The 19,486-nt window shown below is 46.8% G+C and overlaps 1 protein-coding gene across 4 annotated transcripts in view; it reads left to right on the top strand.

Annotated features, from left to right (window-relative positions):
- LOC135911683 (phospholipid-transporting ATPase ABCA3-like) overlaps positions 1-19,486 on the top strand; it is a 96,668-nt gene that overhangs the window by 15,353 nt on the left and 61,829 nt on the right. For 2 of the 4 annotated variants that reach the window (XM_065444026.1, XM_065444025.1), the window contains exons 7-10: positions 4,739-4,939; positions 6,612-6,790; positions 12,398-12,526; positions 15,339-15,456. In XM_065444026.1, coding sequence (XP_065300098.1) covers positions 4,739-4,939; positions 6,612-6,790; positions 12,398-12,526; positions 15,339-15,456 — 627 coding nt within the window. The remainder of the gene's footprint in view (positions 1-4,738; positions 4,940-6,611; positions 6,791-12,397; positions 12,527-15,338; positions 15,457-19,486) is intronic. The other 2 variants (XM_065444027.1, XM_065444028.1) reach the window with 2 other exon arrangements.

Genomic DNA, 19,486 nt, shown 5'->3' with positions numbered 1-19,486 from the left:
AACGGAACTTGGCAAAATGTTGGCCAAAGTTGATTTTATATTGTTTCATCTCCGCATCTGTAAAGAGCGCGATATTTAAATCTTGCCCGCCTGCTTTCATGAAAGACGTTGAAATTATAGGCGAAGATCTTCTTCCTCGTCGCCCTGAGAAGTGTACGAGAAGCGCTCAAGTTCGTGCATGTTGCTAAATTAGCGCTATATTAAAAGTCTGTCTTTGAAAAAAGTTTGTCCTCGATTCTCCGAAATTTCCCAAATTAAGTTCATTGATGTGAGCTAACGCATTCTTGAAAAATTGGTTGTTTCGTTGCAGAATTACAAAGTGTGAAATGTGACCATATTGTGAGACGCTGACGAGGAGGATGTTTTAGACTTGGTTCGAAGAAGACGACGCTCTGGACTTCGCGCGCTGTTTAACACCTTGTCAGCAGGCAGAATTATTGTAAATATCCTGTAAATATACTTATGACTTCATTTAACGCCTTAACATTTTGGTAGAGGTTTGAGGATGAATATCAAGATGGATTTAAGCAGCGGGCCCTCCTTGGCTGCATCTACAATGCAAGCTCAAGGCGACGATGCTTCGGGCACGTCGGCACCCACGTCCACCGTCATTCTCTCACCCAGCAATCTGAGACCCTTTTCAGGCACCGACTACACTGATGTTGAAGACTGGCTTCAACTATAAGCGGGTGAGCGCAAGACCACCATGCTCGTTAATTTGATATTTGACCTCGCGGGCACCGCACGCGCCTGGTTTCAGACCCATGAGGAGGAACTTACTAGATGGGTTATTTGTAAACAGAAGCTCAAGGATTTCTTTGGCGAGCCTGTTGGACGTCAGCGTACCGCCAAAAAGACCTCGCTTCGCGTGTGCAGATGTGCACTGAATCCTAGCTAACGTGTACCCAGGATGTCTTCGCTCTGTGCCGCAAAGTGGATCCGCAGATGTCGCAACCTGCTAAAGTCCCGCATGTCATTAAGGGCATAGCAGATCGTGCCTTCCACCACCTTGTGTTCGAGAATTCTTTCACTGTGCAAGCCGTTATTACTGAGTGCCGGTGGTTTGAAGAAGCCAAGAGTCGCCGCATTGCTCACCCATTTCCCCGTCTACCCAACACGGCTGCTACGTCCACCTACGAAGACCTCCGCAGTACGCCTACACCCAATCGCTCTGATGACATCGTACATATCATCCGACGTGAAATAGAAGCCGGATCGCCTGTCACGACCCCAACCCATGGCCCCGACAATGGCCAGGCAACCGTCTCATTGATCCAGTCCGTCGTGCGCCAGGAATCGGCCAACGTTGGTTTGACTAACTTCTGCTCAATTAATTGGCCTGACTACACTCCGTCCAGCACTCTCATACGCAACCGCAGCCTGAACGCTCGTACGTGGTATTGCAAACCGGCCGAATTGCGCACTCCAGACGAAAGGCCTATATGCTTGACTTGTGGTCATATCGACCATATTTCACGACCCCCTGTCCTTACCTCCCATCCCACAACCCTCAGGCTGCCCTCGGTTCCCCCCGCAAACACAGCCAGTAAATTCTGACAACACTTCTCTTCCTAGCCGCTCTAGCCGCTCTCCTTCGCCACATAGCCGCTTCTCCCGATTGCCCCCATCTCGTCAATCGCCGTCCCCTAGCTCCTTCTGGCGCACCCATCCGGAAAATTAATGGGTGCAGCACCTGGTGAGGATGCACCCATAATGACCCGACGCAAAAATTCTCTTCTGGCCTTGCCCAGACATCGGAACCTCATCAAAGTGAACGTGGATTGTGTACCTATTACGGCTCTGATTGGCACTAGCGCGTACGTATCTGTGATGAATGCTAAGGTGGAAATTGTCTCAAAGTCCTCACTGCTGCCCCTTCGGCTGTGGTCCGAGCCGCCGTTGGTGGAACAGCAGCCTTTATTGGCATGTGTCCAGCTCTCGTGAGTGTCACCCAACATCATACTTCTCTTTTATTTGTTGTTCTAGAACACTGGGCCCTCAGGACCTAGTCCTGGGACTTGACATTGTCTACACATTCCGCTTTGATAGACCGTTCTGTTGGCGTTGCGCAACTCGCTGTACCTGCTGCTATTGACCCTCCCAATAGTGCTCCGATATGGCTGTGTTCCACAAAGCATATTCGCCTCCCTCGTCGTGCCGTTAGCTACATGGGTGTTTCACTCGTTGCACCTGCACCAGACGGTGACTACATCGTATCCCTTAATCCAGATGTCCTGCTCTCGCATAACGTCGTTTTTAATCACACCGTCATTACCATTTCGGACAAGTCCTGCCTTCCGTTTGTGAACCTTGGACTTTATACACAAGTAGTCGCGCGCGCAATATCTCTGGCGCAAATCATGCCGGTCCGAGACTACCACATTTCGGCTTTAACTTGTGACAGCTCGTGTGCAACTGTTGCTTCGCCTCCAGCCCCTTCAGACTTGAATGCGCTAAATAAATTGATTGCTCCAGACCTTCCGCCCCAGCATGCTCAAGAACTACGTTGCCTCATTGCCTCGTACTGGGACATATTCGACCTTGGAGAGCGCCCTCTAAGACAAACATCTGTCGTAAAACATCTAATAACACCGGTGATGAGAGCTCGATCCATCGGCGGCGACCCTACCACGTCTGGCCTACTCGTAACATCATTGAACCTTCTTGCAACCCATGGGACGCCATGCGCGTCCCCTGTTGTACTAGGTAAAAAGGACAACAGTTGGCAATTTTGCGTGGAATATCGATGCCTCAACAAGACAACAGAGATGGACGTCCATTCCCTACCACGCTTTGACGATGCCCTGGATTGTCTGCATGGAGCAGAATATTTTTCATCCATCGACCTTTGCTCCGGCTTCTGGCAAATTGCCGTCGATGACATGGACCACGAGAAGACTGCTTTTATTACTCCTGATGGCTTTTATCAGTTCAGAGTGATGCCTTCCGGTTTATGCAATGGCCTGGCCACATTTGAACGAATTATGGGCGCCCTCCTACATGTTTTCAAGTGGTTCATCTGCCTCTGTTACCTTGGACGACGTGATCGTTTTTTCTCCGACTTTTGCGACGCAACTCAAACGCCTATTGACGATCCTATCTGTTTGCCGTCACGAGGGGCTACAACTAAATTCATCCAAATGCCACTTCGGTCGTTGTGAAATTTCTGTGCCCGGGCATTTCATTGATTCTTCTGGTGTACGCCCTGCATGATCACGATAAAATACGGGCAGTCAAAGACTTTCCCGTGCCAACATGTGCCAAGGACGTTCGCAGCTTCTTGGGCCTCCGCTACTACTTCCGTCGGTTTGTCCGAAATTTTGCGGACGTTGCACGCCCTCCTAATCAGCTCCTCAAGAAAGACGCCGCCTTCAATTGGGGCCCTGAGCAAGCTGGTGCTTTGACAGAGCTGATAGGGCTGCTTATACCTCCCCTCCAATTCTCGCCCATTTTGATGCGTCAGCTCCAACCGAAGTCTGTACCGATGACAGTGGCCTGGCATTGGTATTAAAGCTAGCCTGGCCCAGAAACAACAAGGGCGAGAACTTGTTATTGCCTACGTCAACCGCGTTCTTTTTCCTGCTGAGCAGAAGTATTCTATCATCGAACGCGAGTGTCTGGCTCTCGTTTGGGCAGCGGTTGAATTCCGCCCCTATTTCTATGACCAGCAATACATAGTCATCACTCATCACCACGATCTGTGTTGGCGTTCGTCCCTGAAAGATCCTTCCGGGCGCTTTGACCGCTGCGCTCTACGCCTTCAAGAATACAACTTTTCAGTTGTATACAAAACCAGCAAGTTATATCAAGATGCGGACTGCTTGTCGCACCATCCTGTCGACCCACCTGACGTTTCTGCGACCGGCATACTTGCCACCGTTCTCTATCTGGCTGCTTTCCCGATATTGGAGCCGAACAACATTGGGACGCCTCCTTACGAGACCTGATTCAACGGCTCACTTCAGCGACGCCCGATCCTTCCCCTCGCATGTTTGAATTTTACGATGACATATTGTACAGCTCTAACACGCGCCCGGACGGCCCTGGCTGACTTTTCTTTGTGCCTGAGCATCTGGGTCAGACTTTTCTCGCCCAGCTTCACGATGTACCGACTGCCGGTCACCTTGGCGTGTCACGGACTTATCACTGCATTCGTTGGCACTTCTTTTCGCCTGGTCTACACCATGACGTCTGCTGTTCTATCGCTACGTGTTACCTTTGTCAACGACGCAAAAAGCTGACCACACTCCGTGCTGGCCGCCTTTAAGCACTTGATGGGCTGTGGTATAAAGGGGCGTCTTTTTTAAACGACTTATCATTGTTGTAATCGCCGAGGAACCTAATGAAACACAATGTGTGTGGTTACTTTAGTATAATAGTAACGCTGACTTCAATCGGAGTAGCAGGTGAATATCATCGAGTAGAGCTATAAATCGTAATGTCCTATGCTATTACGTGCCACAACAACAATATAATTATAAGGTACGTCGTATATTTGGAGACTGGGAATTCATTTTGACCACCTGGGGTTCTTTACATGCACCCAGTGCACGGTACACGAGCATTTTTGCACTCCGCCCCCATCGCAATGCGGCCGCCGTGACTAGGGTCGAACCCAAGACCTCGAGCTCAACAGCCAAATGCCATAACCACCGCGCAGGGTGAAGGGGAGCTCGGGAGCTATAGCCACAGGATTAAAATTACCACTGCACGTAATATGCTCGCACTCCATTTGCAGCAAGCATGGCGGTCATGTTTGGCGTGTTCTACTGGGTGGTTCTGACTCTGGCTGTGCCGCTGATGATCATCGATGGCATCACGCCTTCGCTGGCGCATTACGTGTTCACTTCAGAGTCCAGAAAGTACTACTCGTCTTACACGCCCTGTCTTGGCACTTACTGGATCCTTAAGATGATAGGCATCGCCGTTGACTTCGATGGTGAGTGCGACAACCTTTCGCCATAGGTTTTGTACGCGATAAAGAAAGAACATTGCAGCCATAATAAGGTACTTTAATAAGCACTTCAAACAAATAATGAACGCAATAACGCAGCATACAATGTGTAATATTGTCACAAAAATCACCCATGCATTCCTGTGCCTACTTCCACTTCACAGCATCCTTCAGCGATCCTGATACTGCAGTTTGGACCCTACGACAATTGAATAAATTTCGGAATTCGTCTCAACAAAACATTGCCATCTTGAAAGCAAGCAAATTGTTGATGATGTTGTTATTATCCGCAGTAGTTTTGCCACCAAGTCTATGATCGCTGAGTTTCATTCAGTTACACTTTTCGGAAAAATTATCCTCCAATGATGCATCCTCCTCCATAAGGCTGCATTGTATCCATGGAAATCTGACCGTCTCACTTGCATTCTGTTCATATGCACCTAGACAGTATTTCTAATACGAGATTGCAATACGGAATTTTTATTATTACGAAGTTGAAGTTGTATACCAGATATCCATTACGATATTGTATTCCTTTCAAATAAATCCTTCCTCTAAGTAGCTGATTACGGCTATAGCAAAGGTGCGGTCTCGTGTGTTCCGATTACTAAAGGAGAAATAATGTAAAATGAAAATCTTTACAAGATATGAGCCGCGGTGAGTGCTTGTGCCTTCTAGTTTTCCGCAAGCACTTATACCGACCTGAATGCAACTGAAGCCACCACTATCTGTCAAGGCATAATAGGTCGATTGCAACTCTCTGCCAAGGTCATTGAGGAAACAGGACGAAGAAGACTATATATGTCGCACCCGCAGTGCTGTATAGGTTTGTAAATGTAAGGGTGGTAGCGCAAATGGTTCGCATGCGTTGTGCGAAGTGCAGTGAAACTCGTTTTAACAACCGCACTGCCGACTAGCATGCTTATAACAATACAGGCTGCAAGTGTGTGCGTAAGCGTCTACAAAAATGGAATATAACGAACGACCAGACCCGTTCGCCTACATTAGAGTGTGTTGACGCAAACAGAATCGAGCGCGCTCCGACGTTCTAGCGCGTCATTGTCCAGCCAAGCGAAACAAGGCTCCGCCCCTTCAGTAGAAGTAGGAATTTTTTTGCATTGATCACCTATGAACGACAGCGGCTCGAAACCGCAAAATGTTACATTACCAGCCATCTACGTTGTGTGTTGCGGCTTTGCTGTTAGCTCAGCAAATTTTTCCGTAACTCAACTGCTAGGCGAGCGTGACGTTTCGTGTTTAGCAACTACGCTATACAAAAATGACTGCAATAGGCGTAAGTTTGATGTCCATTGAGGCTCTCTGCACCTGGAGAAAAACAGTAGGCGGCGCCAGTATGTAGCGGCGGTTATAGTTCCATTGTATGTTATATAGCGATAGCTCTGCTGCAGCAATGTCGCAGCAGTAGTTGATCATTCAGTCATTAAAAGTGGTAATGCAAATGTCGATCGGAGGTTCTATTGCAATACCGTCGTTCGAGCGAGCCACATGGATCTTACGGCTGTTTTCAATAAATTCGTTTAAATGCCAGAGACGGTGCCTTCCTAGACTATGTCGAAATGAAGGTGTTTCGGCATTGTATACCTTGACCATATCTCGATCTCGACGCAGATTTGGAAAGACTCATGTTGTTTTTCAGGAGCTGCTGGCTGGGATCTGTTCTGGACGTTCGCATTTGGCTTGGACAGCATCACGATCGGCTACGTGGTCACCACGATGGCCGAGAGTTTTGTCTTGATGCTGTTTCTCATCTGGTACCTATCCCTAGTGCTTCCCTGGAACAGCAAGACACCGCGGCCTTTCTACTTCTTGCTGCAAGTACGGGACTCAAACCTTCCTATAGCCGACACACACCAGGCTAGGAGAAGCCGAAATTTTGCGAAAAGGTTGCTCGGTACAAGCTTTCACTTAAGGTGTTTATTCTTCATCAAGTGTTTTCGCGCTTTCAGCTTCTGGAAAGAGAAGCTTCCAATGAGCCCTGTGTAGAAATTGCAGTCACATCTTTCAATTCGTATTTTATTTGTAAATAGTATATTTCTAACTGCAAATGCTTTTCTTAAACATATACACAAAATATATTGGACTTACGCCCCTGCAGATAAATCAACTGCCCAGGAGAACATAATTTGTATAAAAGTTCAGAAAAGTAATACCTTATTTAAGCTAATCACATCAGTTACCTTGTTAGCACAAACTTTCAAGCAAACGCTTACACTCGAAAGTTGAACGCACTAAGTCTCAGAGAAGTCTAACTGCGTGTCTCTACATTTCCGGAAGACCATGTAGATCGATGCAATTGCCATCAAGTTATTTGTTCAATTCAGTTCCTTACGCGCGCGACGCTTCAACGCGGGGCTAGCTGTCAAACCCATCTCTGAAGATAGGAAAGCGGCACAAAATTAAGCCGCCACCGTGCTTAGCCATTCCCACGAGGTGACGCGGCATTCCGTGCATCTGCCGGCTAAGCGCATTGTCACCAGAGGCAAAGCGCACCGCTTTATTGCAGGGTTTGGTGAAGCTTTACTTTAAGTCACCCTGCTACGTCACAGCGGAGTTGGACAACAAGCATCACCTCACATTCCTGCGTGCTTATGTTGTCGAGTGAATAATTTGATGGCAGTTATTGGCGCAAAAGCGTCAAATAGCACATTGAGCGAAAAAACCGGCCTCTGTATTCTGCAGCGGTGAACCGTAACCTAAACTCCCATTGGCCGCAACGCCAAGTCATGAGCGCACCTCGACAAATTTCCATTGGCTGCGAGGTCATGGCACGAACGCGCTTCGATGGAGCAGAGTGGGCGAAAAGGAACACCTTTTGCCGTGCTCGCGCGACAGATTTTGCGCGAGGGGAGAGGGCATTAACGCGACGCCACGTCACCCTCGTTTTCGCTCTAGAAAGCCGGTGTGCGACGCCCGTGCCAGTACCCCAGGCTGCTGCTGCTTGCTGGCTAGGCCAGCACGTATGCTATGGAAGCATCTGCATCGTCGGGGACCGCAACATCGCGAGTAGGGAAACGTGGCCGTCCACGCCAGCACACTGCAAATGAAATACGGAAGCGGAAGAACGCAGCAAAACGAGCGATGAGGCAGGCAGCGAAATGAAATCCACGATCGTCGTCAACTCCCCCGATACACGGGGGGCAGAACGGGCAGCAGCGCAACGCGCTAGAAGACAGCACCAAGTCATTAACGGATTGCCAAGCAAAGCGTCTCAAGTGGCCGGAGGACGGAGCCCTTCGACAACGCGAAGCCGTAGCGCAAGGCATTACAGCACGAAGACAGCATGAAGCATTAATGCATTCGCATTCACAACTCATCGGAAGTGCTTAGGTGCCCTCGGATTTTTTTTTTCAGGAATGGGGTACGTTCCGAAGACTACAAGCGCAGAAATAGAATTTCATCGCAATGTCTTTTACCTTTAATTATAAACCTGCTCCGTAATATTTGTATTCAAGCAGTTAATTGGTGTAATTTACTCAGTGAATTGATAGCTGCAGTTCTTCTGGCAAATTACGGCCCTTTGGACAGGCAGTTCATCTGCAGTGACGCAATGTGAGTTTAATAGGTAGTTTTCTTAAAGGCTTCGAATAAAACACGTGCACTTGTCACGAAATGAAACGCGACATAGAGCATTTAGTTGAACCTTGCATATGCGCAAAGTATTGAGAGTACTCTGTCATGTCGCTAGTTCTCTGGTCACCAAAGGTGACGTGGGCTCCTATCTAAGCGTACGCGACAAAATTATGTCACTGTGACTGTGAACTACAACCGGTAAAAACAAAAGTACGCGCATTAGTTAGCCCTAAAGGGACGCGTTTCATTCTATGAGCGATGTGCACACTGCATAGTACACACCGCAAGAAAAACATAAGCGATGGTATGCAGCATCAGACACCGCGTGATTATTGTGTAATGAGAATAACCTATAATTTTAGAACGGTCACCTTTAAGTCACCGTTATAACGAGTAACATTTACTGCAATAGCAATTATACAGGTGCTCGATATGCTTTTGCACCATCGCCACTGCTGCTGTCGACGACGCATGCGCACACGCGGGGGTTAAGATCATATAGTGTTTCCTACAATTACAAAAGGAAACAGTGGCGCTAGTGTCCACGTGAGCTGCGAGCAGGGTGCAGGCTGCCAGTATGGGACTGATGTTGAGTACATGAATTTGCCGAAACTTCGTCCCTAATGGTTTCGTGGCTTTGTAAGGTCATAATTTTCAACAATGTACTGCATTCTAAATAATTAAAGAAACATAATTAAAACTGTCCGACGGCAGGATGCGAACATAAGAAATCCAACACAGAGGCCGGATATTGAAAGCATTACGTCACGGAAGCAGGTGTTTCTCGTGAGCAAGCCAGCGTGTTGAGACGCTTGGCGCGTTTCGATTTGACGACCTCGACTGGAGGAATCGCTGCAATTAGTAAGGATAATGCACGTTCTCAGTGTCTCATTGCCTTATCCATTTAGTAAACATATAAACTGCTTAGAAATTTAGGCGCCAGAGCAAGGTGATAAAACATGACAAACAAAGCCAAAGCAGAGTGTGATGCCACAAGCACTAAGGTCACACAAATCTATGTACTGATCATCATATCCATGGTGGGTGAACGATCGCAGCGGCAGAGTTCCCTCTGGTAATTATGGTAGGCAACTCTACGATTTAGACGGTCTACAGAGACACTGAGTGCGCTCGGCTGGAAAGATTACTCAACCAAAAGGACGCACTGTCAAAGGTCCGCTCAATCAGCTCAGTGGCAGAGCCATGACGGCGTCTGCCTTCCGCTGTTACTAGGGGAGCTGTGTGCTCGCAGCTGTAGGCATGCTAAATTTCCTGTTGAGCTGCGTTGCATATGCCCTGGTCAGAGCGAAATAGACAGGGACAGGAGACGTATTCTCGGACGGCCACTTTTGGCGATATCACTTTCAGCCTGCGCTTGTCGTCTGGTCGTGCTAAACCAGATGAGCTGATAGGATGGTTGAGCGCTGTGTGTCCTGAAAGCGATAGTACGCTGAAAGTGGTTATCCGAGGATGCGTCCCCAGTAAGCGTCAAGTTATCGCTGTCTAATATTTCACTGGGTGCAGGCTAACGGCGACGGTTTCCCGTCCGTCTCATCTCGTACGCCACCGACGTGCGAAGCTTCCAAAGCAGTTTGAGGCGTCTCATTACGTCAGTGTTGTGAAACACCTGGTAGCTGCCAGGATGCTCTTCTGCCCAGCAGCAGTTAGTTGCCTTGCGTGCTGTGTGGTGCCAGCACGTTGCTTGCGCGTATGAATGCAACGCAGTCCGACGAGTTCACGCGCAACGCTGAGCGACACCGCCAATTTCTTGCCGTGGCAGTACGTTCGACATTGATTGTGTGGCAAGCTATTGCGCAAATGGTGTCTGTCTGTCTGTCTTTCTTTATGTCTCGTCCTACTGACGTCTCCTCCGATCAGCCGAAGACTCAAAATAATACAGAAAACAAAAAATTCGCCGACTTCATCATAAGGCTTAACAGAAAAACCTCAGCGGTCAGGAGGACAATAGCGAAGATTTAGAACCTTTCATTGCTAGAGTCTTTCATAACAATAATTTCACCGAAAACACTAAGCACAAGGTTGTGACGTTTTCTGCGAGAACGCGTGCAGCTTTAGCTATTCGTATTCATGTCGGATCTTACACAGAGAAGGGTACACGCATGACTACGATGTTTGTACACAATTTCTACAAAAAAAAAAACCTTTGCTGACCAAAGCTACTTTGCTCAGTCATTCCTTGTAAATTGTGAATCTAGGTATCGTCACGCTGTTTGTCTGCCACTGTATGTTACGCTACACAGGTCGCATTAAGACTCACCGCATTCCAGTGAGTCCTGCAGGTCGCGTGACCAAGTTTGTCACAAATCGACTATCGCAGTCAGTCACTTTTGTCGAAAAGCGGTTGTTTTGGATCAGTCACTTCCTGCTCGGTCATTGAACTCCGGGACTAAGCTCACAAGGGTGCTAAGCTCTCAATCAGCAGTGCATGGACATGACGTCTGATTGCGCTGATGTTTATGTTACTTGCCGATGGTGGTGGGAGCTGACACGTGCGTCACAGCCGGTCGCGTTGTTCATTCTTTTTTTATGCAGCAGGGATCACGAAAGAATACCTGACCCACCTGACAAACTTATTAAGTGGACTTAATGAGCTCGTCATGGGAGTATAGGCAGGTGAGGAGAGCGCCAGAACACAAGTGACAAGCAATGGCAGGCCAGCATATCTGAGCCGACAAGGTGTAGACTCTCGTAGGGACTGTTGGTGCAGATGACAGAAATGTTTCTATCTTTAAGGTAAACAACAGCACTTATTGCGCTGCTTTTATGCCGCTCACTGATGAAGACCAAACTTTTAGTGCGAAGGCAAGCGCCAACGGCACCAATCAGTGAGGATTTCAGTGTGGCGACTGGCAGACAGCGCTGTGTGATCCTTTGTCGTACGGAGACTATGCCCAAGCGCTCGCATGAAGCCTCCAAAATAGGTCGTCCAGGCACCTAGTGCTGTCGTTTTCTTCTCCATTTTTCGTGTTTTTTTTATGTCATGATGGCCGCCAAAACTCGCTGCTTGAACGCCAGTCGCAGTCGATCGTGCTGCCACTGCCATTCGACGGTGTGAATGCGCCTTGATGCGCACTTTGGCAACAAAGGCATCACAAAAGTAAAGGCTGGAACTTGCAGTTTGCAATGCTCCAGCGTCTTCTCGTAAAAAACGTAGGTTTACGGGGCATTTCCGCAGTAGCGAAAAAAAGAAAATACCACAGTATCCTCTTTAGCTTTTGATGAAGCGGAAGTAACGCTCGCAGTAAATTACGGCGTGATTGCGCTAATTCCATTGCTGTAAGTTGCGATTGTACAACCAGACGACGTTTTGCTCGATGATAGTATACGTGCACTCAGAGGCATAGCTGCCTGCATGTTTTAGGCATTTGTCGGTCCTTCTTCTCTGTATATTGTTTTCTCTTTTTTTTAAGGGGGGGATAGCTGCATACAATAAAGCTTCTGTTATGCAGCGCCTAGCAACGCCAGCTCCTCCATAACCCACTCCAACCAACCGTTTCCTAGCTGAAGTACTTCATCACGATGAGACTTGTGACGTCGGTGTCTATGCGAAAGGTGGGATGCTGCAAAAGCGGTTCAGGGAAGAGGCGTCTTTGTGACTGTAGGGACACACATGTTGTCCAACTCATTCTTTCAGCTTTGTTTCGCATGGAAAAGCTGCCTTCAACTGTGATGCTATAGACTCTCCCACCCCTCCTTCCCGAGATTACCGTGACTGCGTCCTGTACGTAGAGTTCTGTTCTGAAATAAAGATGCGGAACTCTTCAAAGGAGCTTGAAGCGCGCAAAGTAAGTTAATCGTGTAATCGCAACATTACGTCAACACGATTCCCAGGTCAGCTACTGGATTCCCACAGAACAGAATGCCCACTGTACCCGGTCTAAATACAAGCGGATGCACTCGCACCACGAGGAGCCACCTGAAACGGCGCTGGTCGTGGCCAGTATTCGGGCGGTGACGCTGGTGAGGCTTGCATCTGCGGTGCTTTGCCGACACCCAATCTGTTTATGTTTACTCTGTTCTATTTGCCCTGCTGCGCAGATTACGTTCTGAACATGTGCGAACGTAGTGATCAAGCAAAAGTAGCACGCTAACTCGCGCACAGCTCTTGGTTTTTTTTTTGTTTTTTTTTTTTTGCTGGGGGTGGGGTTGATATCGATGGTCTGCTATTGAGCAACAAGGAGCCTTGGTTGCATCCCCGCTCTAACGTAAGCCTATCATGCAGCAGGTGATACGCTCTTCGTACCCATTCTCTTCTGGATATGTTGGAGATAGTGCGCCGATCTCAAAAGGTGTAGAGCACATGAGAGAAATAGAGGCAACGAGATCTTGTTCCAGCACCGGAGCTCAATCTCCACTGACAATTATTTTCTTCAACCTCTGGCGCCAGCTAAGCTACCACGCCGCTCGTGGCGCCGGCTGCACCTCGTCTATGTCGCTGGCGCCACAAAGGACCGAACCAGGCTCGGAGTTCTTTCAAGATTGCCTTGTTATGCGTCGATGCCATCAAAACGCCAGCGACGATTTTGAGCAGTTCCTGGCGTTTCGGCTTTTCGCCTCTCACAGCACGTCAGCCGACGCCGGCAGAAACGCCAACTGTTGGTCATTCTATTCAGCTTGTCGGGGCACACCGCCAGGCATGTAAATTAAAATTTACTTTTCCGAGATTGATGTGATCGTCCGGAGCAACATACAAAACATACCAAGTGCAACAAGTTGCAGCGCTTGCAAGCAGCCTGGTACGTCACCTCTTATCCCCGGTCCCCCTACTAAGTTGACCACAATGGGATACCACTGCGGAAAACCACAAAACGTATTTGGATTCGCAACCTCGTGAAACAAAGTCATAACTCATTTTCGATAAATTTCTGTATGAATCTACGTTTAACGCGACTGACAAATGCGACCCTGCGCAGCAACCACTCACGTGGTTCACCTCAACGCCTTGACCCGCAACAATTCGTCCACAGTAATAATCCATCTAATTAATTCAAACTTATTCAATAATAAATTGGGGTTAGTTATTATCTATTTCGATTTTCATTAAAGTAATGTCCGCCTCTTCGAGTATCCAGCTCAAGGAATAGAATTATGTTACCTGCCACAGGGGATCTTAAAATTCTGTATAATAATAAATAACGTATATAGCGCCATATAACTTACTATCCACTTTAGCAACGTAGTCAAGAAACCCAGTTCTTTGAATATACCAACAAAGGGGAGAAAGGTCACTTACTTGCGCCCCATGAACATGCAGTGGGGTCCATTATCCATTAGCATGACGGTCAACTTCTGCGTGCGCCGAGGCGGTTCGATCTTGAAACACCGGAAAGTGTGGCACACGCTGTTTAATGCAATTTAGCGTCACAAAAGACTGTTTCGTTTAGCATAGCATATCTATTTCATTAGTGCAAAAGTTGGACAAAGAGGTGTTATATTTCATGGGGAAGGTGATAAATGCAAAACAGCAACTCGATCCTGTTCAAGAAATGAGAATAGTTAATAATTCGTAGCAATCTTTCGCTCAGTGTTCGGTGTCATTTTCGGCCCAGTTCTGTAAGTCCTTCCGTTTCGTGTAGTGCCATATAAGCTTGATCAAGTGAATCTATGTGAATACACCAACATTGCGCGTTCACCTACACTATTTGTGGGCGCACGAATCTCCCACGCGATATTTTGTTAAAAAGCTGCCAGGTGCCTACACACATCTATCTAAAGCCCAAGCTATTGCTAGAATTTCCTAGAATTCACTACATGGCAATTGCCCACTGAGGTTTCTGCCCCAGTTTTGTACAGCGCAGCTCTTAGGCGCCTGTTCCTGCGGTGAGCGTCGGCGTATTACCTCGTAAAAAAGCGAACAAGCACAGCACTGGACGAGAGTGAACGCGGAGCGCAGCGGGACATGAAAGAGGCGATAGCGAAGAGAGCGCGAGGGGGAAAGCGCAGGAGGGGGTATTGCGAAAGCGGGAGAACAAAACCGTAGTGCCGCACAAGACGGACTCCGCGGCGACGATGGCTACGAGATGGCGCCAGAGTAACGCGCGTCGTCTGTAAACCAAAGCGCTGCATGAGCGCTGGTCTGTCTGCGGCGGCTGCTGCTTTGAATCGCGCCCACGTGTCTCTCACCCACTGCGTCTCGCGATCTCCCGATTAGCGAGGCAGTCGCGTCAAACTTCGCTCCGTTTGGAACGTGCCGCACGAGACAGATTGTCCGTGCCAGTCAAGACATGCCGAAATGAAAACACGTCTTGTGCGGCGCTCAAATTTTGCATTACACAGTATCGTAATCATCGGTGAAGTTTTTTTTTTTTTTTGTACTCGTGTGGGGTTCTAACGATGTCAGTTCGAGCCTTTTATTGGGTCATATGTTGTCATTCCGAGCAATACGTTTCACTTTAAACACTGGACATTCCTAACAAGTTGTGTTCACAGGGTTCACTTATTTTTACTGAATGCTGTGTCGATGTAGCCTATGCGACGCGACGACACGCTGAACGCCGTGTAACCAAGATGAACGTATTGTCGCTCATATTTATAGCTGGTAGAGCACGAACATGAGTGCTCATTGTAATGCGGATAAAATAAATGAAACCGAAAACTCATTGTTTTCGCTGGTAAGCATATGCATCCAATTATCTCTCCCCGTGCACGTTTGCAGAAAGTTTGCTTATCGTCGCGCACAATTCATCTGTAAATATAGTTCTTGCGTAGGCTCTTCAAGTTCCAAGTTGTACACACTTAGCAGCCAACTCAAACGCAATTTCTTCCTACGCAGAAATTCGGAAACTTGACAGCACTCGACTCCGTGGACCTCAAAATCCTCGACAAGCAAATCACCGTCATCCTCGGTCACAACGCAGCAGGCAAGACCACCATCCTCAAGACATTGGCCGGTTTGTATACGTCTCTGTAGAAATCATCACTGCGGTAACAAGTACATGCGTTCGAAACGAGAAAGTGTGAAATGAGAGATGCAAAATCATTAGTGGGTTAGCACGCTTAGGGTACCGCACGCACTTTGGGGGGTAACTATGTCTCTATCTTAGGCATTCTATACACACTGCCTGATGTTGCCCAGAGACCCGAACCACTACCACCTTGGCACACCTTTCCCAGTGTAGGTGACTACACACTGACACAATTTCATAAAAAGCAAACTCCACGTGAACATATAATCCAAGAATTTTTGGCGCTAGACAAAAAGTACAAAGAACGCACAGCATTTTATACTGATGGTTCTAAAACACCACTTTACGTCGGAAGTGCTGTAGTGCAAGATAAATGGGAAAAGGTAGTCAGGTTGCCTCAGTGCGCGTCAATTTTCTCAGCCGAATGTCATGCCATTTCGGTGGCTGTATCAAAAATAGTCGAGATGAACATTCAAAACAGCATTATCTACACGGAGTCGCTAAGTGCAATCACAGCACTGAAAGCCAGGAACGTAACGGAACCTTTAATAGGAAATATAATCCATAACATAACTGCTCAAACGCGAGGACACGAAATTAAGCTGTGTTGGGTACCAAGCCATCAAGGAATCAGAGGCAACGAGAGAGCTGACGCGTGCGCCGCTCAAGCCTGCCATAAGGATGTCAGTACTGTAAATATACCCTATGCAGATTGCATGAAGTTAGTAAAAAACAAGCTTAAAGCAAAATGGCAGCGTACATGGAATAGCGAAGGAAATAACAAACTACATTTAGTAAAACCTATTCTAGGAGAATGGAGATCATGCAGGCATCAGGAACGTTTTATTGAAGTAATTTTATGCCGCCTGCGCATCGGACACACCCACTTAACACACAACTTTCTACTGAAAAAACAAGACAAACCCTTATGTGAGAAATGTGGCAATGAACTCACTGTAAATCACATTTTATTCTCGTGCGCACAACTCGAACGGCTAAGGAAAAAAACATTTTACTGTATTTTACAATGAACGCATTCCCTTCCATCCCAGTCTGCTTTTAGGAGATAACCCACTAGTAGAAACTTCATCTGTTTTTAGTTTTTTGAAAGACGCATCGATCCTAAACGCAATATAATATATCACAGAACTACTAATTCTAAAATTTATTACCCGGTTTTTACACGCATCTTATGATGCACCTCACCCATTTTTTCAGTCCTGAGAAGAAGGCTGAGGTCTTCAATTGGTTTGTTGGGCTCCTCAGAGTCCTTGTCTGGACAAGGACCTCGCTAAGGATACCCAATTTTTGAAATAAGTTATACCGTGTGTTTGGCGCATGATAGCCTAAGTTGCTTATGCGCCATAAAACCCAATACAATACAATACAATATCTTTCTATGTATGTATGTATTTTTCCAACCGCTTTCCTGCCTGCCTGGGACATAGGGTAGTCCATGGTCAAATCCCAGGTAGCAACAACCCATCTAGAAGATGTATACATGTGGGCATGCGCAAGCCAAGAGGTCGTCTAAAATCCGGCTTCTACAAGCCGAGCAACAGCGATAGAAAACTCCACAAGCACTCCTGAAGCCAAGCTAATGCTCCCTCCGTATTCTTCTTAGGGAAATCTTGGCAAGCAAGCTGTTCGTTAGGCTATATGTAGAACTTACTTATGAAGGTTTATTTTCTTTGCCCGAAAGATATGAAATCTGCACTGCAAAAATAAGTTAACTAATGCATATGTTAATCGTCAGCTAAATCAGATTGCTACTACAAGTGTGCTTTTCTTGGAACCGGTCGCGTGATACAAAATTTCTAGGATACGTACCTATACTCAATACGAATGACTTTGCCTTCCATATTTAAGCACGCCACAAGACGCAAATCTGAAAAAGTTCAGCAATGTGTCCTACGTAAATGCATGCTTTTGCAAAGGCATACATTGTTAAAAGTAGCTGCATAAATTCTAGTTTGTCATAAATATGTAAAAGTACAACATTCAGTGCCTGTGTATGACATGCAAATGTATATACATATGGCAGCCATGCATTTCAGCACTGAAATGAAATTCATCAGAAATTAATAGACTCTCGACAGCATGATTACACTTTGCAAGGGAACAGAACTTAAAAAATTTGGGTATGCTGCTAACACAGGAAAAATTCATGCAAGACACAAGGGTGTCGAACGAGGCACATTGAAAAGACATCTTGTAAACACACTCCAGAATTCCTCTTCCAAAGCCAGCATTTCATAACAATATTTAAGGAACAGCAAAAACAGCAAAATACAGTTTTCATGTTGCAAATTACGTACATGTGCTTTCTCTGTGTAGATTGTGACATAATATATGCATAGATAATGAATGGCATGGAATGCTTTGCCTTCTTTAACTACAATACATATGTTATGAATGACATTTCTAGAAAAAGTATTTCCACATTAAAACAGGATAAGACGGAAGAAGAAAGGCATGTCAGCTGGTGGAAAGCGCTGTGGCTTTAGAAGAATCTGGGATAGTTAAATAAAGGAAAAAATGGACAGACTCACTTGCAGGAAAACCAGTAATAAAGGTCAACATGCCTAGCACAGGCACGACTAAGAAATACTCACTACATATATCTTTAAATAGTGAAACACTACGTACCGAGATATTTCTCCCCATTGACAGCTGTCAAGCGTATACAACTGTACATTTTCAGAAATGCACAACCCATTTTCAAAAATTTTGGGAGTAATACCATGCTAGATGAACATGCCAGTTATGAAATTACCTCTCAAGACCTCAATTAGAACACATCGTGTTTAGTTGCTTGTTTTACGCATGGCTTTTCAGTGACTGTCCTCGCAAGATAGAACAATGGTGTAAAAAAATACGACACAAACAACCACCATCATTCAGGTACCAAAATATAGAAGTATAAGTATAAGCATAGCGCCAGAAGACCGGTACAATTCATTTTATAACTTAATATGGCAATTCATGTTAACCCCACGCATCTAGCCTGTTCTTTTGCTGCCAGGAAGTAAACAGTTATTATTGGCCTCGAGCTCCACCACTGGAAAACCTGGCGCCACCGTCGGCGTGACGTGCTATTAGGAATCACCTGGACATAGCGGCCGCGTGCGCTGCTTCGGGAGCGCCGAAGCGAGCTGAAAATGAGAGTTTAAGTTCCCTCGTACGCTGCGGTCCTCATTTAGCGGCGAGATTTTCCCGCTTCGAGTGTCTCCTTTACAACGATTGAAAGCACTAGAATAGGTAGAGGCTGCTTTTGAAGGTGCGCAACATGGTAGGCTACTGCTAGGTGCCGCAGTGCCGGACGTACGCAACGGAGCCCGGTGTCAGCCTTATTCATACGTAGCCGCAGGACAAAGCTGCGTGAAGCTTGGTTCGCGAAACATAACACCGGCAAATAGTCGTCGGCTACAACTCGGGTATGCAGCAAGCACAGGCGCGAGGAATATTTCTGCTTCGGCGCCGGCTCTGCAATGTTAGAAAAACGCGCACTGAGACGCTCGCTCGAGTCCGCTGCCCGACTAATGTCATGACGGTTTGGTCTATGAACTTGTCGATGCTATAGATACTGGAAAGTTCAATGGAGTGGACAGGGAGCGGTAAGAAGCACATAAAAGAAAGCATGGCCTATGGTCATGTTTGTGTTATGAATTAATGCACTGGATTACAAAAAAAGCAGCAGCGGGAAATCGCACGCTGAGAACACCGATAAACATATAGTGCGACGCAACTCGAGAAATAATATTAAAACGTCCAAGAATTTAGAAAAGAGCATTGAAGTGAGCGCTGACAGCAAAACCTATGAGGAGCGCGCCCCGTGATCTCTCATACTACGCCAGCGAGGTGCCTCCGATAGATGGTGACTCCGTAACTCCTCGCCGCCAATAGCTTTCCATTACTTTGCATCTTGTAAGCAAGTGGACCTGAGCATCAGTTACAGCTGTAATAACTGCATGTAATCTTCCTAGTTCGGTTCCAAGATTTTTTTTTTTGTCGG

This window comes from Dermacentor albipictus, chromosome 2 (genome assembly GCF_038994185.2).
Source record: "Dermacentor albipictus isolate Rhodes 1998 colony chromosome 2, USDA_Dalb.pri_finalv2, whole genome shotgun sequence".
Taxonomy (NCBI): Eukaryota; Metazoa; Arthropoda; class Arachnida; order Ixodida; family Ixodidae; genus Dermacentor; species Dermacentor albipictus.
Note: the sequence above shows the minus strand (reverse complement) of the source record. Positions and strands in the feature narration are given on the sequence as shown.